The following is a 22,895-nucleotide window of genomic DNA, read 5'->3' as shown; positions in this document are numbered from 1 at the left end:
TCTTTTTTCTTGGAAATTTTTACCTAGACTTCAGAAAGGGTGCAATGTTTTCGTAATGTGGCTTCGCGAGATTTCACTGTTAATTTCTTACGGAAGTCTGACTATTTTCCTTTGAAACCGCCGTTGAAATCAACGAATTATAACCCTAGAATGTAACTGATTATGTTCGGTTTGGCGGGTTTCCTCATATTATTTTGCTTGGCCATAACAGGACCTACAGAGACGCCTTGATCTGGAGAGAGCTGAACGAAACAAGACGGACTCTGCTACTCTTAAACTGCTTTCGGAACTGAAAGAAGACAGTGAAAAGGCGAATGAACTGAGAAACCAGGAGAGCAGGTTAACTTTTGGATAGGCTTAACAAATGCAAAAATTTAGATTCTACTTTGTCCATTAATAAGCCCAGTTTTGAGTGCATAGTTGTAATCCACCGTCTTGTCAGGTCTCTCGCGCTAATATGAATAGCCTTATGGCTTGCTCTTTGCATGCGCTTTGCGAAAAGAGAGAGTAGAAATTTTATTTCAACCCTCCGATCCGTCCTTTTTAAGAGAGAGAGACCTTTTTAAGATCTCTCCGAAAACGTCTCTGGGCTACAGGAAGAGGAACGTACAACCTGCCAAAAAATCTAAAAATGGCTTTTTTCATTGGGAAAAGAGAGAACGCTTTGTTAAATACTCATAAAAATAGACAAATGGTGAATCCTAGAGAATAATTCCTACGCACCCCGTTTAGTCTGTAAGAAATCCTGAACAAAATGCTTGATCTCCAACAAAAGTATTTATCGTTATGGTCTGGTTTGAATTCAACGTGCAGGGAGAATCTCGAGGACCTTCAACAAATTGTAGCCCAGTTGGAAAACGATCGGTTTATAGCCAGTAGACGTGCTCAACGATTAGAAGAAGAGCTAAAATCACAAGAAAAGGTAAAAATGTATTTAGAAAGAGTGTTTTGTTGATTGAAACTCAACGGTATACAGATTCAATTGTCTTTATAACTCCTCTCCTAAATGAACCCTTGCGATATATTAGCAATAAACCCCACAAATTTGTTACTAGCTTCTTGTTCGAGTTTACAATTTTTTCCATTTAATATTAGACCGTTCCTGTGCTTTAACCCTTTGACCCCAAAGGCTGACCAGCGTGTAATTTCTCCTCACAATATCACCTCTGAATCAAACATTAGGGTCATAAAAATTAAGGAAATGATCAGCAACTAAAGAAGCTCTTGATTGTTCAACAAATTCTCTTTGTCAGCACCTTAGGAATGTATGGAGACCAGTATGGAGAATATGCATATTAAAGTTAGGGTGCAAAGGATAAATGCATGCAGTTAACCTTGCACGTACCGCACTGTTTAGAGAACGTCATGCCTCGGTAATACGCCATAACGTTCGATGTCCGGTATGGCTTATTTTAAAAACCAGCAACGAAGGAAAACGCTATGAGCGATCATGCAACAATAGCATTCAAAACATGAATCATTGAATCTGTTTGCTTAACAGCTTCTTGAAGTCAGTAAGAGCCGAATCAATGACCATCAAGCCAGAATGACAAAGGTAAATTTTTCCTCTTATTATTCTGCGCCCTTTGAGTTACTTCTTGTGTCTAAAAAACTTAGACTCGCTTTTAAAGTAATTTGTTTTACTTAAAGTTGGCTGAGAGTCTGATTTCTCGTTGAACGCAGTTGAGATATTGTTTCCACGCATGGTGTCACAGTTCATATATGAAGGTCAACCGAAGCAGTGAAAGTAAACTCTGTGAACTTGTTCAGCGAACGTTGCAATATAACCAGCATATTATTCAACCACTAAATCTCTTCAATTTTATCGCCTCAACTGAGTCAGGATTGGGTAAATAAAGAATCGCGCGTAATATGTCTACAGGGTATACTAAGAGTGGGGTGTGTTCTGTTGATCCATCGATCGTTATCTTTTTTTGTTAGAGGCACAAGTGCAGGCGGGGTTTTGGTTTGTAAGGCCTTTGTCTTAAGGCGTTGTAAACGATTTTATCGATTATGTTTTGTATTTTCGCCAAGCAGTAAGATAAAACCCCACAGACAGATACGATCAAATACCCTTTGTTGCGTGCAAAATCAAAACCAAATTTTCATTATGACTGTCGATCAGTGCTAAGCGCTGTCCTGACACAACTTCTTTTATATGGTAGATACCGAAATACACTTCACCCTGTTTCTGTTATATTAGTTTAAACCGATTTTCCATTTCAAGATGAATGAAGAAGCAAAGAGGAGCATGATAGAATGGCAAGAAAAACTGGACAAAGTCACTAAGGACAGCAACGAAAGAATCACGGAACTACAGCAAAAGTTGACGAAAGTAAGTAATGCACCTACAAAAACTTTCTTAGCCTGCTTGAGGGGCACGGCTCATTTGAGCGCGAGGGATGTACACCAACACGCACAAACGTTTAATTTGTCAGGCGGCGCAAAACGGTCAGCATCTACTCTCTCGTGCTCGTGATACTTGCTTTTAGAACTCTGAAGAAAGTGAGCTTATAAAACAAAAGAAAAAGGACCAGGGAAGGGGGTATCGTGAGATCGAGTGCAATTTACAATTTGACCCTTTCTCTTGAAGTGAAACAAGGAAAATATGCCACACATAAATCTGATTACGGAAGTGTTCTTGTTCAGTCCTTACAGTCAAACCAAGAGGCAACTGAATTGTTAGAAAACGTGCGGAAAACTAAAGACGAACTTCAAAAAGAATTCGAAAAGCTGAAGGTTTGTATGAAGATGGTAATATTTTCATCATGATAACTTGTTTTTATGATTTCCACCTTCCATTTATTGGAGCCTTCTCAAGCTTTTTAAGATATCAAAAAAATGGTTTTCGCTGCACTATCTTTTTTCGGCATTAATATATATGGTGAACTTCCCCCTCCTCTTCCCCCTCCTCTTCCCCCCCCCTCCCTTCCCTGGCAGGTCGAAGGTAACAGGAAAGTAAGCAGTCACAAGTTTGCCAGAGTCATAGTTGTTCTTATTTAGTAAACTGGACGCTGAACATTTCATCCAACTCTAATTTTTGCGCAATTTAACTTTTATAGAAGTCAAGCAAGTTATCGAACTCCACAGAAGAGGGAGGAAAGGTAAGAATTATTCCTCAACCCGTGAAAATTGAGGTTCGATGAACGTCGTTCAAGCTCTTGTCTGAAAGTTTTGCTCTGAACAAGTTAAATCCAGTTAAATCCGCATAGAAAAAACGTTTGGAGTTACCTTGCTACTCTTTACAGCTTAGCTTTACTTTTTCATTTAATCATTTAGTGTATTGTTCATTTTTTCTATTTGTTACCTTTAGCCTTTTACACCAACAAGGAGATCAGATAGTGCAGTTATAGGACTTAAGTACAAAGAAGAGTTAGCAGAGGAGATATTTAAACGGATAATGGTAAAGAGATAGAAGAGGAAATTAACATTTAGTACGGGTTGAGGTAGTTAGATAGGTTATTAGTTTGCGCAAATTGGGGAGATAGATACCAAGCCCTCACCAACATAAAGCGTTTTCAAAAGTATCCTTTTTCTTATTCAATACGAAGCCAGTTTCTTTTGCTCAGTGTTTTCGTTTCGTCTTCACCACTCCACACTAGTGCGTTTCAATTTGAAAACACTAAGACGAACGGAAACGCTGATAGAAGCGACCCTACATGATGCTCTTTTTGTGACCGTTTTCAGAAGCCTTAAGTTCTTTCTTCTAAATGGGCTGTGCGTTTATTAAAGATTCCTTTCCTGAAAATGTCTGTGTGTTAACCAACGTCTTCGGACTTGTGTGAATGGTAGGCTAAACGTGTCCGAAAGTATATATAATCAAACGAAATTGCATTTGTGTGGGTGAGAACTGAATATTAATAGGAAATAAGTACATTTATCCAGGACAAGGGTCCCGCGAACGAGGTTGTTTAAGTGGAGTTAGTGGTGTACGGAAACATTGAGATCGAATACCTCTAATGTTGTGATACATTAAGACCTTTGCCATCGTGAGCGCATAAACAGTCGGATAAATACTCGAACAACTTTTTTTCTTTCTTTTTCGTAGTTGTGTAAAGATGCTCAAATCAAACGGACTGAAGAGGGCGATAACAGTGTACGAGAGCGTTTTAGAGAAAAATCGGCTGAAGTACGTAAGCTTCAAAGTAAGATCATGGTAAGTGAAGAATAATCCATAGCCTGCCTGATTGGAATCTTCTAAAGAAATGGAGTGAACCCGGTCAACTAGACTGGCTTGATTTTCAACATGTCCCCCTCGCTACAATTTCGATTTGTTCATTCGGACTGGGCAGAACCAGTTACCGAGATCTCGGAAATCGGGTTGAAGGTTCCCCATTCTAACACTCCATCTTCCTGATAAGCAGCACGAAACTTGAATGACAAGGCTTGTCCATGTTATAAACCAGACTGAAAACTCATCTAGCTCTGCTGCAAAATGAATATCCTTTATGAACTGAACTTAAATTTTGTTTTTGGTTGAACGGCCCTGTCTTATTACGAGGCTTATATGAGGAGATCCCGACTTTGGAGCGTTTGAGTATCAGTTGCTTTCACAAAATCACGGTTTGTGATCTTGAGAATTCCTCTGATCAAATGGCACACTTCCAAGAACTTTGAAATCACCTGCCAGCAGTCAACAGATAAAGTTTGTGAAATGCGTCCGTTTCATGGACGGTCTGGAAACTTTAAAAGTTTTGGTTAGTGGAAAACACCCTCAGAGTGGTCACGCTGAATTGCTCACTCTTTGGTCCACAGAGAATCTTCGAAACGTTACGTAACTGAATTGGGAGTGTTAGAAAATTGTTCAGTGAAATCAACGCGTTGCATTTTGATTAATGTATTATAGTGGTCTTCGTGTACTTTCGAAATTCACTTTTGATTGTTCGTATGTCTATTAGCTAATTGGTGAAATGAGGAGTTGTATGCGATGATTTTACTTCTTTCTCGCAGGATTTAGAGGATCAATTGTTTCAAAGCCAGAGATCACAAAAGAAGATAGAAAAGGATGCTGCAAACAGGCAGGCTCAGGAGGAAAAAATACAGGTAACTTTACTTCAGTCTGTATTGTAATCTTTAAGCTGAGTTCTCATATAATCGCCCTGATTGTTTGGTTGTATTGTCGGAGAATATGGTGGTTAGTGGAAGTGTTATGAGCCTACTTACTCTTTTCTACCGGACCATATCGTGCTTTCATCTGTATATAGTATATAGAGGCATTGTTACTCCTCCTGCAACGACTACTTGGCCAATACAAATTATCCTCCAGTAATTCATCAAGATTTCCTGAACGTTCCCGGGCACCCATCGATTCTCCTGGATGGAGAGGCATTGTGAGACTAAGGTGTGTCTCCCAAGAACACGACCCAATGAGCCATCCGGGTCTTGATCCCACACCTATCGATTCAGATCTGGCGATTAACATTAGATAACCGCATCTGCCACAGTCAATTCTATATAAACCAAAAAACTCATGTTTCCAATGTTACCAGGAAATGGAGAAAGAAATTGATACTTTATCACGATACAAGAGAAAGATTGAAAATACCAACAACAGACTTGAGAGTGAGCTGGAGGAAACGAAAAAGCTAATGGCGTCACGAGATCAGGTCAGTGGAGCCTTTTTGTACTCCTCTATCCTCTTCAAATACAGCAACACAGTTATTTGGAAGAACTGATGACATCTTTGAGCGAATGGGGAGAGGGAGTATCATCTCTCGTGCTCGCCTTGCCTTTCCATTTGTTTACCTGAAGAACGCAAAAACGATAGCGCCCGTCCTGCAGGTTTCTGCAGATGTGGTACGAATTAAAGGAACACGATTTTCATACTTGTCTCACTGTTGAGAGACGTTCATAGCAAATGACGGGGCTCATCGCGACACAAAATTTCCTCTACTTTTCTCTTTTTGAATACGAAAGGGAGCTAACAACTAATTTGTGAATGATTTTGTATGTTGACTCAAGAAAATTGGTGCCTTGACGGGAAAGTGCAGGACATTAGAGGAAATGCTTAAAGAGAATGTTGAACTCAGCAGAAGAAGCTCAGAGGCAGATCATGACAACAATGGAAAACAGTAAGTATTGACTCTGTTTAATCGCTGACTCCTTGATGTGGGGTCTTCGGAGGCAAAAGAAAATAGTAACAAGGAATGATAAAACAACCAAGCATAATTCCCAGATGCCAGTGTAAAGCTAGTGAATTAAACCAATCCGTTGGCTTCGGGGTTGCTTGCTTATTGTACCTGGTGAATTTGGTTGAGTTTCCCTGAATTTAGAAAGAAATAATGGCCCTTTATAGTTTTTTAGCCTCGTTTTCATGCTGCATCAGCTAGGCCCTTTTTAAACACGCCATAATTATCCTCTGAATGCTTAACAAAATTGTCAACAACGTTTTCAGGAATCCTGGTGGTCCAATGAACACTACTAGGCTAATGATTTGCTTTCTTCCAAAAAAACCTACGGGAATTATTTATCAGACATATGCTCCTGGGCCCAGTTGTTCAAAGGCCGATTAGCGCTTAACCCAGGGTTAAATTTAACCCGGGTTTCTTTTTCTTGTGTTCAAAAGCATTTTCTCGGATTATTTTCCCTGTTATTTTTGAAGCTTCATATCATCAACTTGTAGACAAAAAGAATTAAAACTGACTTATGCTTTTTAAGCTTTCAAATCTGAATTCAAATCCTGCACTGACCCTGGGTTATCTTAACCCAGCTTTGAACAACTCAGCCCTGGACTATAGTGTGGGACCTTTTAACCTCTACTCTAAAACATTCTTACGCCCCTTTAGACAGTAACGTCTTGACGGTGGCATATTGCAGGGCTTAATCACACAGTGAGATCGACTCATATAACGACTGCCTTTTTGTCCTCCTTTAGAGCAATCAATGGAGCAGAATTGGAAAATTTATGCGATGAGAAAGAGATGATGACGATTAAGTTGACCGGGCTGGAGAGTGACTTAAAAATTCAACAGCAGGTACTGGCGAGTGATACTTGTTGCAATAATATTTCTTTGTTGTGCATTTCTGAACCCGTTTTTCTTGCGTGTGGTTTACAGAAAAACTCCTCTCTGGAGAAGCAGCTTGAAGATTCAGACCATAATTCGAAAAAGGTAAGAAAAAGGAAAGCTTGATATCCGGAAATTCCAGGTTTATCACATCTTTTACAGATTGGCTTACCTATTGCATGATACGGTATGCTGCTGAACTGTTAGGAAAGTCTCTGCTGAAAAAGCTCACGGGCCTACGCTATAGCGAATATCTTAAGACAGGACAGATTGCCTTCATCATTGAGTTCTTGTTAACAATCTCTGCCCAAAACGTTTTTTCTTTCTCTGATATGGTCAGGCCAGGGAAGAAAAGTTTAATGTTGGAACCAATATGCTCTTCGAAAGTGTTGTACATATAATTCTTTGATTGTAAGACCAAATCGATGTTGAATTGAGTTTAGCCTCCAAGATGTTTAGGAGGGGAGGGTGGGGTAAAGGATTTTGAAGGGAACGGTAATTGCACTCATAAAAATGTATTTCTTGTGATTTAAACCGTTAGCTTGCTAAAGAAATGGAGCGAAAGGTGCAAGAACTTGAGAAGCAACTAAATGAGGTTGGTGATTGGTGGAGCTCAGTGGGTTGAAGGGTGGGAGGATTGGATGATAGGTTTGTTGCTTAGCTGTCTCTTGACGCTTGCTTGATAAGACAACATCGGGTGCGTGGCTTCCATCTCGCCTCCTCTCCTCTAAATCACTTGGTTTTTCGGCTCAGCGGGCTGTATGATTATGAACTTAACGCTTGCTGACATGCTCTGGAATTTCAACCTAGTTGGTCCTTGCTCGCTGTGTCTTTGAATTCAAGTCTCGGCATGATCGGTTTATTTGGTACTGATAATCATTTATGGTCTTTTTCTCCTCACAGCTTTCTATAGAACGTTCTGAATTGAGATCAACGAAGAAGGCATTGGAGGAAACCATTCTCAAATTGGAGGTACATACACTCGGCCCTTTTTCACGCATATTTCTCAATGACGTTCCCATGTTGCTATCTACATTTTGGCTTGTTGAGACCAGAACATATCTAAAACATGAGGTGACTGTCAGAGTCGGCTCAAAGACCGTCGCTGCAGAGTTAGAGAGCAAATATTTTCTACAAGAACCTGAACATCTGCTGTTGATTTAATATTTAGGGTTATTCAGCCTCTTCGTTCTCTTTTCAGAATGAGATTGACACCAGAGAATTTGAGTTGGAGCTAAAGGTAAATCCCTTTTTCTTTCTCATGCGGCGTAGCAAGATTTTTGTGTCCCCAAGTCATTTTATTTAAATGTAAAATCCAAATTCGAGGTGTCGTCGCCCTCGGTCTTCGAGTGCAGCCATTTCTCAGTACCATTGATAAGTTGTTGAAACGAAAGATGTGATGATACAGTGTTAGAGTCGATATGAGTGCATCATGGGGAAAACTTAATCATTTCACTCTCTACTTCTTTTAGGCCTCGGCCAGGCAGGATAAGATTACCAGAACAATGCAGGAGAATCGGTCAGAGGTAAGTACGCCTTTCCATTTATTTTTTTTATTTCTTTTATATTATTGTTATTCACAGCTTCCTTGCACACTTGATTTTTAACTCATTATGTCAGTGGCACTTGCATCATTGAGGAATTGCTTTGATCTGGCCTAGTGCCTTGCTTTTTGATCTCTTTAATAATGAACCGAAAGCGATAATTCATAGCCTAAATGCATGTCTCCTTTCTATTCTGTGTGATACACAGGTTGTTCAGGAAATCCACGTTCAACTAAGTGAAATGTCCAATCGCTGCAACGAACTGGTGGCACAAACCAAAGTAAGTCAAACCTCATGCAGTTCTCACTGAATTTTTTACTGGAGCAGGCTGAGGTATTGCAGCGCCAATAAGTTAATAAACAGCGTGTATGAGTTTCTAATAGGAGTTAGAAGTGAGAGTTCTCGGAAGGTGTCATTGTTCTTCTTGTCTTTTCTCTCTTGTCGTCTGCTGTGTTGATCGTTTTTATTTTATCTTCTTTAAGGAACTGGAAAAGAAGGTTGAAGAATTTACAGACGAAAATTGTGATCTTAAGGTTACAAAGGAGAAACTTGAAGATGAATTGAATGAAAAGAAGAGGGCAGCTGAAGGCATAGAATTTGTAAGTTTAGTAACTTTTGTTTCCGTCTGCAGATTTGCTTTGTATCAAATTATTTCTGTCAATGTGTTCGTGAGTTTATCACCAAACACTTGCTACACTGGTGAATCTCCTCTGATCAATCATAAATGGTGTGTGTCGGATGATTTATGTACGTACTTGTTCACAGACCAACTCGATGTTGAAATCTACTTGTACTATGCTGGAAAATCAAGTCGAGGAACTGGAGATTATCAACGAGGACTTTGAAGAAAAACAGTTACAATGGAATATCACAAGGTATTGGATTGTTCTCCGGCCACGGAGGTGCAGTGCCCGATTTCGTGAGTCAACAAAACACTCACCTTGATATATTTTTTTTTCTTCAAAGGGGAGATTTGGAGCAAAAACGAGAGAAAATTGAGTGTGAACTTGTGGAAAATCGGCGTTCATTGGAACAGGAAAAAATAGCACGGTAAGGAAAAGAGAATATATCTGTTAAGTATCTTCGACGGATTCTCTTACTTTCTTTGGAAAATCAAAGTGGCAAAACGTTCGTGTCTTTTACCTCCCTTTTCGAAAGATGAACTAAAAGGGATTTATATCCCCTGAGATATGCCAATTAACCTTTCAACGGCTATGTTAAATGACTTTGTTATATTGCCTAGTTTGGCTGCCGAAGAGATAGTATCCAAGCTACAAGATGCGTTGAAAGAAGTACAAAACACTCATATCAAGGAGGTTAGTGAGATGAACGCTCAACTGGACAGACAGAGACAACGATGCGAGGAGCTGACAGAAGCGGTAAGCTCTAGTTTGGTCAATTATTCCCTCCGGCGCATGTCTCTAGGTGGCGCGCAAAAAACCATGCGTGCGACCCACATCAACTTTCAGATGACTCAACTGACTTGTGAATGCTATAGTAAGTTAATTTAAGGAGAAAAAAATTCCAAATCATAAAAAGAAAGGAAAAACTGTATAATGAATAATCAAAGGATGTCCATGAGCACATGTCAGAGTAAGGTTTAAAAAAATTACATTGGTGATTAAAAAAATAATAATAATAATTTAGTATTATAATATTTCTATTATCTACATTATTCCTGAGGCACTTCTTCAATTGAAATTGTCGCGAAATAAGTTAGTCTTTATAGTAGTCTTAAAGCTCGCAAGATTATCGTGATGGCGCACGGATTATGGTAATGAGTTCCATAGTAAGAAGAAGGTGCGGTCCTTTTTGAAAAAATTTGGAAAAAGAAATGAAAAACAAAGAAAGAAAATCTATCTTTTGCCATCTTACCCTCGAGGTTTTTTTTTGGCTCGTTTCATGACCTCGCTACGTAGAACATTTGTTTGTTTCGATCATCGTGTTCCGAGTAAACCGCCCCTGAATGAAATTTATTGGCAAGCGACCAGACCTTACAAGAAGCAACATTTGTACCCATTACAGCTCAGCGAAGCGGAGACCAAATTTGGAATGGCCCAACTGGATATTAAATCCTTGGAACGCAAACTTCAACTTGGAACTGAAGACAACAACAAGCTGAAGATTGAGGTTGAGCGATTCGAGAATCAAACTTCCAAGTTGAAGTCCAGTAATTTTGAGTTGAACCAGAACATCGAGGCAGCTATGGAGAAGTGCGATGAATTGACATGCGAACGGGCTGCTTTAGCTGAGCAGCTTGATCTCATGGAGGCTTCGCATGCCGAAGAACGCCTCAAACTAGAGGCAACTAACTCTCAACAGACCAAACTGATTGACTTCTTGCAGTGCAAAGCTGAAGGCCAAGCATCTAAAAAGAAAAAGGTAAAGTTCTCCCGGAATTCATGGTGTATTTTAATAGAAATGATTTCCAACGTTTCGAGCGTTAGCCATTCGTCAGAGCAATTAAAGAATTGCATTAAAAGAAGCATGAAAACAATTCATGCTTCGACGAGATTCGTTTCAAACCTCTCAGAAACTAGACAATTTAGTTTTATCAACTGAGTTAATACTGTAAATTGGCCACCACAGAGAGTTTCTATTTAGCTGGCACAGAAGTTAGAACGTTGACCCATCGTTAGAACGAATACTAGTTGGGCGTTGCTAACAACTGAACTTGGAGGTCCCATGTTTGGAGCGAGTGTGGGTTCTTTTTTAATATGATTATTAAAACTTTAACTGTCATATTTGGCTTCGCAACGTTTTGCTTTGTTGATAAAAGGACAAGCGCTAAATATTTGTATGAAACCCAAACAAATCTTTGCTCTTGGATTGTATCTAGCCTTTGCATAGTAAGTTTCATTTTTCTATCGTTTTCCTGTTTCCAATTAAACCATTTTACTTTTACTAGTTTCTTTGAGATATGACTTGTTAAGTGGCAAGTAGTGTCTAGAAACGTTAACTGTGATACAATTATGATGTTTGGTAGCTTATCGGCGGTGGCAGTAAGTCGTGGCGTAAGAAACCAGAGAGTAGTATTAATGTGGTGCCGCAACAATGGCGAGACCTGCAGCAGGCGCTGGAGAAAGAAAGAGCTTCCAGTTTGAAACTACAGACTGAACTGAATAGGATTCGGCAAGAAATGCAGGCTGCTAAAATGGAAGGTATCCGTCTGATGTGCTTCTTTCAAAAGATTGCTTAGTTAGCCAGAGATGAAGTAAAGTACTCGCTCGTCATACCCTCGCTTCTTTTGAAGGGGAGCATGCTTACAGACCGAGACTTATAGTCAAAATTTTGCTTCTTTTGAGTCTGAACCTGTTAGGTTCCTCAGAACAATCTGTTCCAAGGAAATGATCATCAAATTCAGATTGTAGAGGAGAAACCCCAGTAGGTCAGTTTCTCTTCAGGAGAAAACGAACATTTCTCGTGGACGAAATTAAACGTGCTTTCCTGTATTATGTTCGGCTTATCGAGGTTCACTGTATACCAAGTTTAAACGATATTGGCTTTCCTCCTCTCAAAGTGGAGAGTACAAAAAGCTACCCAAGGCACTCCCATGAGGGAGAGGGTGGCGGGTTGAAATATCCCTCACTTCTCTCTCAAATTTATTCAGAGATGGGACCTTTGCGGTTAAAATTAACAAAATTAACTCTTTAAGGAGCTTCTCACAGTCGAAGGCCATATTTACCATTTTACCGTTGTTTTTGCCTTTTGGCAGCTGTACACTGGAAATCACAAAACACCGGTAGTGCTACTCCAAAACCGGCTCAGTCTTACGCAGTTTTGTCCGCGATCCAACAGTCGCCCAGCAACCAACCGAGTCCGTTGGGTGCTCAAAACCAGTCAAAGACTCCAAAGAATGCAGCCACGCCAGCCGGCCGCGGAACATCACACAGACCAAAAGAGAGGATGCATCATAATATACCACACAGGTATGATCTACAAGTTTATTGGTGGCCCCCAACTTTGTTGGCATCACCATTTGAGTTGCCTTCCCAACGGAGTGTTTTTATTTTCCTTCTAACAGTCCCGTTTGAAATGAGTGTGACCTATTGGAACAGCCCAATACTTCTGGGAGACCTAGTCACTTGGTCAATTTGAGTGACTCGGTCGCTTGATTTCATAAGTTGCAGACACAACATTTGTCGAACGCAGGTCTAGGTAGTGTCGTTAGCAAATTAAAGAATACGTATATCTTCTGTCTTCAGGTTTGTTAATGCCCTGAACATGCGTGCTACTAAGTGTGCCACGTGTTTGGACACTCTACACTTCGTGCGTCCATCATCTCGTTGTGCTGGTAAGTTTTTGAAATATTATCGCGCTGATAACTGATGTACGTCACCGGATCATTTATTCGGTTTTAATACATTTCGTTATAGAGTGTGGCCTGGTTTGCCACGTAAAGTGTGCACCAAACCTTCCACGTACCTGTGGACTACCAAGTGAGTTTGTTGATCACTTCACTGAAACTCTTCAGGAACAGAAGAACGATAAAAATGACGGCAAGTCACAAAGCACCACTCGGCTGGGAGGCAGGAGAGAAGGATGGCTAAGGGTACCACGGTATGCGGACCTTTTTGTGAAGTGCTTCTTGAAGTAATGTTGAGCAACTGTAGCGTGTCACATAGACTGTAACGTTTTATCATGTTGATTTCGGTAACATTCTTTTACAGTGAGATCACAGCATAATCGATGAGCAATGCAGAAATTGAAAGAAAATTAAAACGCAGTTTTTATCAAACGAAGATGAACCCGTAATAATCAACTTTTGAATTGACGCTGGACTTTCGAAGATTCCTTTAATTTTGATAGAAAAAGCAAAGGAAAATTTTGTGTTAAGTTTTGACTATCCGCTTTAGTGGTAACAAACAACTTTGCATCTTTTTACAGTTGCGGTTCTGTGAAGCATGGATGGGAGAAGAAGTGGGTCGTCCTTGCCGATCAAATGCTGCAGCTTTACGACAAAGAAAACATGGGCGGTGAGACAGTATTTCGGAATCCTCCAATTCTTCAAGGTGTCTACCGTAATGATAAAACTCTTACGTTTCTTCTTTTTCAGAAAATTCGTCACCATCCGAAGTACTACACTTATGTGGCAAAGATGGTCACGTCACCGTTCATTCTGCTGTCATGTCATCAGAATTGATAGGTACCGCCCCTACGGATCTGCCCTACATACTAAGGGTGGAGTCGCGCCAGAGATGTTGGCCCGTTCAGAATCTTTACATCTTAGCGCCTTCATTCCCAGTCAAACAGAAATGGGTCACCTCTTTGGAGTTCGCCTTGGATGAGATTAAGAAGAAGAATATCAACGGCGAGGATCAGGTTACAAACACTTTCTGTTGTTCGTATTATGTGCAGAGCAACCTTTCCCTGACGTGGTTTTGATTTTCTTTGCAGAAGCTCATGGGTAACGTGTTACTACATTTGGAGGAGGGCGAGCGTCTTGATATTAACTGCACAAAACTACTTAATGATGAGGTAAGAATCATAGACTTTCGGGAGTATTGTTAATGAAACTCGTGGACGCGATGGTTACAACATTAGAAGTCGCTGACGCTCGGCCTGGAATTTATGCGCCATCTATCGCCTGGTATCTTTCGTTACGGTAATAATAAATTTAGATGGTACCCGAAGTCTTTCCTCGCAGCCATTTCGACTAGGAAAGTTATCGCAATGAGTTACTCTCCACTTTTTCGTTAGTTTTATTTGCTTTTCCTCCACGTTCTCTTTGCTTTTAGTTGGTTCTCCTTGGCGCCGAAGAAGGTCTCTTTTCTCTGTCGCTTGACGCTCCAGGAAAACACTCGCCTCGAGCCATCCCTGGAATCGAGAGAGCGTTTCAGATCGATATCTTGAGTGACTTGAACCAAGTTATCATGATTGCAGGTAAAATGAAAAATATACACATCCCGTCCTTCTTATTTTAAGGTCTTTTTGTTGTAAACATGTTATTCGAAGGTTTGTATAGTCATTTGGAGCTAATCAGTGAAGGTCAAGGAAAGTTCATTATTCTTGTAAAAATTTATCAAGCTTTTGTCTTTTAAATTTGAAAAGGAAAAAAACCACGACAAAATCTCTAGGTTTTTTGGTTATATCGTGTTCTGTGGAGTCCTCGATGTACAATAAGTTGTCCTATGAGCTCAAGACATTGAGAGATATTATCTAGTATTTTCACTTCGGTATATGTTGACAGTCTCAAGCCAGATCGCTTTCCTTTCCTGACTGATGAGGTGTCCTTTTTCAGGAAAAGACAGACAGCTGTGTAGTGTTGATCTTAAGCAAGTCACAAGCCGCGTGCGACATTCTAACTCTACTGTGCCAATATTAGAGCTGACTTCCCAGGGAATTGAAAAAATCACCAATTGCCATTTATTTGCTGTTGGGCAGGTTTGTGTTCTCGCAGATCAACTGTTTTGATTTCTGTTTTAAGTAAAGGTAAAAGGTTTTGAATCAACTTAACGTATATTTTAACTTTGCAGAATTGTATTGAAAACAACCGATAATTAGATTCACCATGCTAAATTCAAGGCATAAATTGTGTTCATGACTGTTTATTCCATTGTTGTTGCGATTATGTGTTGATGATGACCATAACACAATCAATAATGTTCCGGCTTCTGTTTTTTATAGCTTTCTTCCTGTTTGTTTGATTGTCTTAGTCATAAACGATATTGTAACTTAAACTTCTGCGGAAAATCTCTCGAAAATTCACGTTTCTCTATATGAATAACTTTTTCCACTCTTTCAGTGCGAGGGTAACTTCTACATTTGCGCTGCAACTCCCAAAAGCATTCTACTGTTGCGATACAATGCAAGCATTGGGACATTTTGTACCCGCAAGGTAAGGAAAATAACCTTTCTTTTGGCTGAAGTCTTACATCTTTGCCAATCAGCAATTGAAAAGCTCTTTTAAGACACTTCGACCTCATTTGAAGCTGGATAACCTGCTTCTATTCCGAGAACAAGCCTGTGCTCGCTCTATGGTGAGGGGGCTTAAACCCCAAAACAAAAAGCCGGACTCTGAGTGATGCTCATGCTTATAAGAGCTAGCTAGACTTGAACTTCATATGGTTTTTTTTTTTGGGTACAATGTGGACCTGTTTTTCTTTGCAGGAGATCGAGACAAGCGAGCCATGTAACTGCATCCATTTCAGTGAGAATAACGTAATCTATGGTACTGGGAAGTTCTACATTCTGGACATAAAGCAACACGTTGTAAAAGGTTTGGAAAAGAAATTGACTTATATAGCGCAGATTAACCAGTTTCATGGCTTGAAAAAAGAAAGAGCACTTTTTTTACACAAAAAAACTAAATATTTCCTTTCAGAATTTCTGGACTGTCGAGACCCTTCCTTGGCCTTCGCAGTTTATGGAGCCGCTCAACTGAACATATTTCCAATCGCCGTTCTCGATGTCACTTCTGCTGGTTCAGACCAAGAAGAATTGTTACTTTGTTTTAACGGTGAGAAATGTCCATCGAATTGAATCAAAAATGGATCGCACGCATGTTCAGTGTATCATTTGATTCGTGAGAAACTTTTAGAAAGGTTCAAATATATTCACTAATCTCGATTTTCCCCTTTGTCCCAGAGTTTGGAGTGTTTGTGAACAGCTTTGGTTCTCACAGCAGGCCAAAACCTTTGATGTGGAGCAGACTGCCGCTTGCTTTCGGTGAGTTTGATGATATCATTTGAAAAATGCTTCACTACTATTCCCCTTTTTCCATTTCTGCCATAGAGACGGCCCATTAATTTATTCTGATGTACTATGGCCTTGAGATTCACGCGCACATGGAACACCAGAAAGCAGCGTAACACGAAGAATCAGTGTTATTATTGTCTGCAAATGGGACAGCTTACTCAAATTCACAGATCGCGTGCTTATATTGCTAACGTCATTTGAAATTGTCGGTCCGTTGGCACAATTCTTCTAAAATGTCTATAATTTTGCCTAAACTGATTCCAGCCATGTTTAACCGTGGAATCAAGGGCTCAGTTTATGTGGGTGTGATTGATTCATACTAGCATGCACCAGTATCGTTCTAAGCCATTGTCCTCGTTCCCTTGATCAGCAGTCAGAGAGAGAGACTATGGTTAAGGCTGAATTTGATTAGCTATTAAGCAAGCTTTCACTCTATGGAAATTTCCCTATGGTAATTTAAACAGTAACGATGCTCACCTTTCTGGTCCTCTGGGATGAGCTAATGGCGACCCACGCGCCAAGTTCTTTCAAAAAAGTCTGTAGTATGTAAAGGTCGCTAACTTGACTTTTGTTTCCTTCTTGTTTTGTACAGCATACAGTGAGCCATTCCTGTTTGTCACTCATTTTAATTCAATTGACGTTTGTGAAATCCCACCGATCAACGCCGAAAATCCCAGGTACCTTTGCACTTAATCTTCCTTGCTTATTTGTAATAATTTCAACGTTTCACTTTTTCACTTTTTTCTCGTTTTATTGTAGTCGGTACGTGCACAAGTTTATGGAAATTCAAAATCCACGAGTCCTTGGTCCAGCGGTCTCTCCTGGTGCAGTGTACCTCGCTTCCACGTTACACGAACAAGTGGAGATGCTATGTTTCCAAGGTAACGCAGCTCCTGCAAGTGTCTTCCAACCCGAGGACGATGAAGAAAGCATGTCGGTCATTTCCGAGCTATCCCGACTGTCGAGCCCGAGCCGTCGTTCATCGATGTTGGCTCGTTCCCCTTCGTGGAGTCCTGGATCCGCCTGGGTGAAGTCGCCGAAAGGAGGAAATCTTAAAAAGAGCAGCACTTTTCGCGCAGTAAGACCTCTGATGGAGGAAAACATGTGACTTGTCAGTTATAAGAACTCGTGAATAATGCATCGTCACCATATAATAAAATAGACGATTCTTATGCATTAGTGAATTAGAATGCACGCGAAAGTATTCAGTAAACGACAATCTGTCCGTTACATCATTGTCGCGCTCAAAAGTAGTCAAAAAAATGGAAAGGTTTGCCATTGATCTGCCATATTTGGCGAATGTAACTGGGAATCACATTTAACCATATGCAAAGGTTTCAAACGTTACTGATCAGCGAGTCATTCTGCGACACATCGTCCCTGCTTGGGTATAGGACTTAAGGAGTCTCGGATGACGTTTTCTTCACAAAAGCCGTCTAAACTTTCCTTTTGTATAAAAAACCCAGCTTTTGATCGAAGGATTATTACGCGAGAGTACTCTTACTATGCAAATATTGGTAAGTCATGATGGTAGTCCTTTCCGTTTGAAACCGAAGCGCGGTGTTCCCCATATAAGAGTCCGTCTTGTTCAATGCGAGACTCAGAAAACCGTGAACACTGTGATTAGCTTCTTATAAGTCGGTTGTCTACTAGGGAAATGCGAGAAAACCTCGAAACCACAAAACAAACAACTGTTGCTTTTGCGGTTTAGTTTGCTCACCTACTGTTGGTTTTTCCCTCGACACACTAAAACATTCCATAAATATATCTGGTGTTCACGGTTTTCCGAGTTTTGACATCAATGTCAAATGTGTACATAGTAATACAACATGGTAATACAATTATGTGGAAGTTATCCGGAAGCTTCTGAATAATGAATCAGGCATATCAGAACACCTGAGTAACTGTAACATTTTCGGCGAATTTGCCTTATTGTCCAATTGTTCAAATGGATCGTCTTTTCAAATTACTCTTAAAAAATCGATGAACTTCAGTTTTGATAGTCTCAACTATAGTTTTAATCACTAGCGTTATTGGTTATGCAAGTCTGAATCAGTATTAACAATAACACCTGCTCATTTTGGTCGCTTCTCAGCTTCACGAAGCTGAGACAAAAAGTGTGCACAATTAGTTCCCCTGTCGTGGACTGATCAATCAGTTTTTTGAGGACATGGAAAAATGTTTACATCCGCAAATTCTTGTGACACGCCCTCTCTGCTACAGTAATTTTAATTTTTTTAAGGTTAGAGCTAATAAAGAATCCGATAAAGATTTACCGGCTCTGTTGTCTTCCTTTACTACGTTTTTTTTCTGAAACGGGTTTGTCAACATCCTTTTCGTGAGAAAATAATTTACATCTTCTTACGAAATAATAACAAATCTTCGTCATGTAAATCACTCATCGCCCATAACAGTGCCAACGCTTCGAGTTCTACACTTCCTTCCATTCTTGTTTGTTTACCACCACTGCCTTAATGAGACCACAATGTTGGGTCTATGAATTGTAACTTCCTTGGATACATTCATTAAATCTTTAAACCAGAGTAGCATCAAACTATGTCCGAGACCACACATTTTATTGACAAGGCCTCTGTGAAGTCCAGTGCTAGAAAACTCTTTCCATATTTTTATGAATTCGTAGCCAGATGATGAGCAGGGGCGTGCAATCTAGTAATGAGGAAGTGCAAATATCATCAATTGCCACTCCACCCAAAGTATCTCGTGTTCTCCAAAGGAATAAACACCATATCAGCTCCGTCACAGTCAACGACATCTGGAGCACGTGACCAAACTGTTAATGAATCCATGTGACCAGGCCAGTTTGGAAGCTGAACACGTGACACGCAGCGAAAAGTTTCCCCGAGTCGAAGTTGGAAAGCACGTGAGGTAGTTTGACCCCAGGGATTTGAGGAGAGTGTTTCGCCAAAGAGTTCGCCGATGTGAATGATAGTTTTTCCGCTGTAGTATTTCAGACAGTCCAGTGAAAATGAACAATCCTCTGTCAAAAAAAAAGAAAATGGCTCTTACTAGTAGTAGTAATAGTAGTAGGTGAATGATTCAAGGAGGGGGGCCTGGTGGGGAGAAGAATCGCCAAGCAGAAGGGAATTGAGTGGGGATCAAGACAACATGGTAACTGTAACACAAATATCTACCTGCATGATCAGGCCAGCTCAACAGTAAAGCTCTGTCTTCATAATCACATAAAATACTTGGGTCACCTTCCTAGGGAAATGAATATTCTCAAGTCAGTTGAAAAAGATAGGAACTTGGCAGTGTGGGCAGGCTCTTGACCTGTAAAACCTTGTGTGTGATACTGGGTCAAATGTGACATCTTCTACAACAAACTAATCCTCCCACAGAAAACAAACAAACAAAACAATTTTACCATGATCTCTGTGTATCTCATATCTGTCGGATACACAGTGTTTTGATCAAAAGCCACAATGTCTGCTCCTCGCTGTTGGAGTAGAAACTCCCAATAACCATTTCCCTACAAGCGAAAATGAACAACTCAAGATGTGAATTAATTCTGTCCGAAATGCAGTCTATTCGCCCACGAGTTGTTTCGCAGACGACCAGTTCGCGAACGTCTAAGGTCGTTTCATTAACGTCTCAGGTCAGTTCTCTGACGTCTCATAAGTCGTTCGCAAACGTTTCAGATTATTTCACGGACGTTTCTCTTCGCTATTTTAGGTAAACTACAGAATACAGGGCCACTTAAAACCATCCACACTCGTTTGGCTCGTTTGATCCTTTGTTTAAAATGCCGAACCAAACGAGCCACTAAGACTTAACGTGTTCATTCATTATTCCTCATTCTTTCATCCACTTCTGAACCAAACGAGCCACTTAATATATAAAGACCTTGACTAAGACTTGAAGAGCATTTTCAGTATTCCTCGTTATTTTATCAACTGCTGAGCCAAACGAGCCACAAGATATATGCTCCTTCAAAAGTGGCGCTGCATTGTGTAGTTGCCACTTTCTTTTTATTTTTGTGTTCTGCGAAGTGGCACTCAAGTGAAATGATTTAAGTTGAATCAAATTGACCTTTTGCGTGTATCGAATCGACTTTGTCGTTGTATCGAATACACTACAGTTTGTCTCGCAGCGACTTGTTTTGAAACGACCTTAAACTCCCCTCAAACTTTTTCGGTCGATCAAAAGTCGATCAAGTTCTGCTGAAGGAATCACGAGGTATTTTGTAATAAGTTAGCAAAACGACCTATGAGACGTTAGCAAACCTACCTGAAAAAATGACGAAACGAACTGGTAATTAGCGAAACGATTGGCTACAATCTGCACTAGCCCAAACCTTCATTATTAAACTTTTCCTTACTGTTTCGTTTTTATTTTACACCGTGGTATCTTTTAGCAGAAACGTTGAGTGGGCATAGAAAAAGGTTTATTTTTGGAAAAAAAGGAATGAAATACCAGCAAAAAGCACAGAACAATAGAACATTAACCACCATTAGGGACTGATCTAAGATTCTCCGACAAGCAACACCCAGAATTTCGTGGAAGTTGTGTTAATCTGTGGCTGTTGCCAGCATAACTTGTATTGTTTTGCAGTTTCATAACAGAAAAAGTAAAATAATGGCGAATACTCACAGCACCTGCAGAGATGATGGGAACTTTTAATTTCATTATATGTTCAAGAGCCTCATGACAAGGGACGGAAAATGAAAATAAGATCTGTAGTCTTTGGCATGAAGTCCTCTCATCTATGCTTCTAAAAGAAACACATATTGATCTAATGTAACTCCACTGCACTGAATTGAAAATGAACTTTATTAGCAGTGCTTGTAGAAGTTAAAAAGTATGGATTGTGTTAATGGACTGGTAATAAAATAATCAATAATTCGTTTTACTCAATCCCATTGATACTAACTTAATACCAGTGAATGGATTTACTTGTATCTCTTACATGAATGTCCAGGATTGACCACAAGAATTGTTTGGTGTGTAACTCATATGGTAAGGTTTTAAGATACTTTCTTGTTTGACATAACTATTTATATGAAACTTCATCAACAAGTACACTTTGCAATGCATTACATTGTACATGGAATATGAATCTCATATTTATACAAATGAACAGATGGAAATCAAGGCCCTTCACTTGGAGCACAATTAATGATAACTATACACATAAGCATCAAAAAAAGTTTAACTGATAAAAACGACTTATTCACCACATTAGGGTTACAAACAAACCAAACAGAACGACCTTGCTTTACCAACAAATCAAAACAGACCAATCACAACCAACTTACACCACTTGAATAAAGGGGGTAAGTTTCTAAAGAAACTGTGGTGCTGTGTCGGTGGGAGAGTATAGCAGGTAATTTAGTGTTAACAACTGTGTTGAAAACGTAAATTGGCCACTGTAAAGGTTAAAAAAGGTGATGTTTCAAGCGTTAGCCCTTCGTCAGAGTGATTGGTGAAGGGCTAACACTCAAAACACCAGCTTTTTTACCCTTTATCATGGCCAATTTACATTTTCAGTTGTTAACACTAAATTACTTAGGCCACCTGAGTCTTACAGCCAATAACATCACAACAAATTTGACCAATCAGCTTATACGAACCAGACTAAGAACATTTGATGACAACAACTATTCACTTGACACTGATGATGCCTTCCACTCAGGTTGTCAAAATGTCAGTCACCTCTACCTTCTCAGAACTACACTCACCCACTTACTCCGAGTACAAATGGTAATTTAATTTACTAAATGTAAGAATTCTTAATTAGCAACATGACCAACAACAAAATAAAACTTCACTTCAGAAGGGTGCATCATATTTAGAATCAATGACTTAAGTCTCCCTTGCCCTTGGACAGAACTGAACAACACCAGCACAGAAAAGATCTAACAGAAAAAGATACATGAAAGTCAAATGTATAAAGTTAAAGGCCGAATTAAACATGGGGGAGTGAGGATGGTACTTGGGCCAATTTGTAAATGGTATGTGCTGCTGGTTTCTCACATCCCCTACCCCATTGTAGTCCATTCTGTTTCTACCCCATTGTAGTCCATTCTGTTTCTACCCCATTGTAGTCCATTCTGTTTCTACCCCATTGTAGTCCATTCTGTGGCCAGTTAGAGACCCCACCTCAGTCACTTTTTGGCAAATCTAAAAGCTTTTGACAGCCAATCTTCCCTGCTAAAATCCTTACTTTCCGCAATTTTCTTATCCAAAAATAAAAACAAAAATGTGCCACCTCATTTCAAGTAACTCTACTGAAAATTCAACTCCATTATAGTCACCCCAGTCATGACAATGCTACCACATTCAGCGGCACATTCCTAATAGCCTCTTACAAAACTTACAAGGAATAACCCCCACTCACACCTCTCTCTCTCTTTCTCCCCCCTCCCCCCCCCCCCCCCCACTTCCCCGCCCCGGGCGCACACCAAGGACACAACCTCCTACCTGATCCAGGAGTTTAAATCCCTTCTCATTTGCTCGTCTAAAGAAGCGTCAGAAAAATGGTGAATTTTGCTAGGAGCATGTTTCATTTTCCACTTAAATATTTCGTTATAAAGTATTTTCCCGTCTGCTTTTCTCTCCTCTAGCGTGCAATACGTCAAGCAACCTGGCGCCACTTGCCATTCTGCCATGTTTGTTTTTGCTGAGTCCT

General features: G+C 40.0%; 2 protein-coding genes across 2 annotated transcripts in view; one reads left to right on the top strand and one right to left on the bottom strand.

Moving 5' to 3' along the window:
• The window catches only part of LOC113685765 (citron Rho-interacting kinase), a 24,092-nt gene extending 5,566 nt beyond the window's left edge, over window positions 1-18,526 (top strand). The window contains exons 10-46 of the mRNA XM_089189671.1: window positions 212-339; window positions 814-922; window positions 1,502-1,555; window positions 2,228-2,335; window positions 2,650-2,739; window positions 3,063-3,104; window positions 4,049-4,156; window positions 4,951-5,043; window positions 5,490-5,606; window positions 5,962-6,071; window positions 6,875-6,974; window positions 7,056-7,109; window positions 7,546-7,599; window positions 7,908-7,976; window positions 8,206-8,244; window positions 8,477-8,530; window positions 8,757-8,828; window positions 9,031-9,147; window positions 9,314-9,423; window positions 9,515-9,598; window positions 9,792-9,927; window positions 10,574-10,930; window positions 11,535-11,709; window positions 12,264-12,477; window positions 12,754-12,842; window positions 12,925-13,108; window positions 13,436-13,524; window positions 13,605-13,870; window positions 13,946-14,026; window positions 14,287-14,431; window positions 14,790-14,932; window positions 15,294-15,386; window positions 15,659-15,767; window positions 15,873-16,007; window positions 16,136-16,216; window positions 16,839-16,923; window positions 17,006-18,526. Of these exons, the coding sequence (XP_089045797.1) occupies window positions 212-339; window positions 814-922; window positions 1,502-1,555; window positions 2,228-2,335; window positions 2,650-2,739; window positions 3,063-3,104; window positions 4,049-4,156; window positions 4,951-5,043; window positions 5,490-5,606; window positions 5,962-6,071; window positions 6,875-6,974; window positions 7,056-7,109; window positions 7,546-7,599; window positions 7,908-7,976; window positions 8,206-8,244; window positions 8,477-8,530; window positions 8,757-8,828; window positions 9,031-9,147; window positions 9,314-9,423; window positions 9,515-9,598; window positions 9,792-9,927; window positions 10,574-10,930; window positions 11,535-11,709; window positions 12,264-12,477; window positions 12,754-12,842; window positions 12,925-13,108; window positions 13,436-13,524; window positions 13,605-13,870; window positions 13,946-14,026; window positions 14,287-14,431; window positions 14,790-14,932; window positions 15,294-15,386; window positions 15,659-15,767; window positions 15,873-16,007; window positions 16,136-16,216; window positions 16,839-16,923; window positions 17,006-17,354 (4,443 nt within the window). The 3' untranslated portion in view covers window positions 17,355-18,526. The remainder of the gene's footprint in view (window positions 1-211; window positions 340-813; window positions 923-1,501; window positions 1,556-2,227; window positions 2,336-2,649; window positions 2,740-3,062; window positions 3,105-4,048; window positions 4,157-4,950; window positions 5,044-5,489; window positions 5,607-5,961; window positions 6,072-6,874; window positions 6,975-7,055; window positions 7,110-7,545; window positions 7,600-7,907; window positions 7,977-8,205; window positions 8,245-8,476; window positions 8,531-8,756; window positions 8,829-9,030; window positions 9,148-9,313; window positions 9,424-9,514; window positions 9,599-9,791; window positions 9,928-10,573; window positions 10,931-11,534; window positions 11,710-12,263; window positions 12,478-12,753; window positions 12,843-12,924; window positions 13,109-13,435; window positions 13,525-13,604; window positions 13,871-13,945; window positions 14,027-14,286; window positions 14,432-14,789; window positions 14,933-15,293; window positions 15,387-15,658; window positions 15,768-15,872; window positions 16,008-16,135; window positions 16,217-16,838; window positions 16,924-17,005) is intronic.
• On the bottom strand, window positions 18,241-22,895 carry LOC113685763 (uncharacterized). Its single transcript, XM_027203310.2, has 5 exons — window positions 22,688-22,895; window positions 20,858-20,978; window positions 19,632-19,736; window positions 19,399-19,468; window positions 18,241-19,244 (listed from the first exon to the last, which is right to left on the bottom strand). The coding sequence occupies exons 1-5, from the start codon at window positions 22,873-22,875 to the stop codon at window positions 18,940-18,942; spliced, it is 789 nt and encodes a 262-aa protein (XP_027059111.2). The 5' UTR covers window positions 22,876-22,895; the 3' UTR covers window positions 18,241-18,939.

Source organism: Pocillopora damicornis, chromosome 12 (genome assembly GCF_964200805.1).
Source record: "Pocillopora damicornis chromosome 12, jaPocDami1.2, whole genome shotgun sequence".
Taxonomy (NCBI): domain Eukaryota; kingdom Metazoa; phylum Cnidaria; class Anthozoa; order Scleractinia; family Pocilloporidae; genus Pocillopora; species Pocillopora damicornis.
This window is presented reverse-complemented; position numbering and strand designations above follow the sequence as displayed.

Excerpts from the sequence above, each read along its gene's own strand:
- LOC113685763 (XM_027203310.2), bottom strand. The coding sequence starts at position 22,875 with ATGGCAGAATGGCAAGTGGCGCCAGGTTGCTTGACGTATTGCACGCTA. Across the intron at positions 19,469-19,631 it reads TGAGATACACAGAGATCATG|GAAGGTGACCCAAGTATTTT; the intron begins GTAAAATTGTTT and ends TCATTTCCCTAG. Across the intron at positions 19,245-19,398 it reads GAGCTGGCCTGATCATGCAG|AGGATTGTTCATTTTCACTG; the intron begins GTAGATATTTGT and ends TTTTTTTGACAG.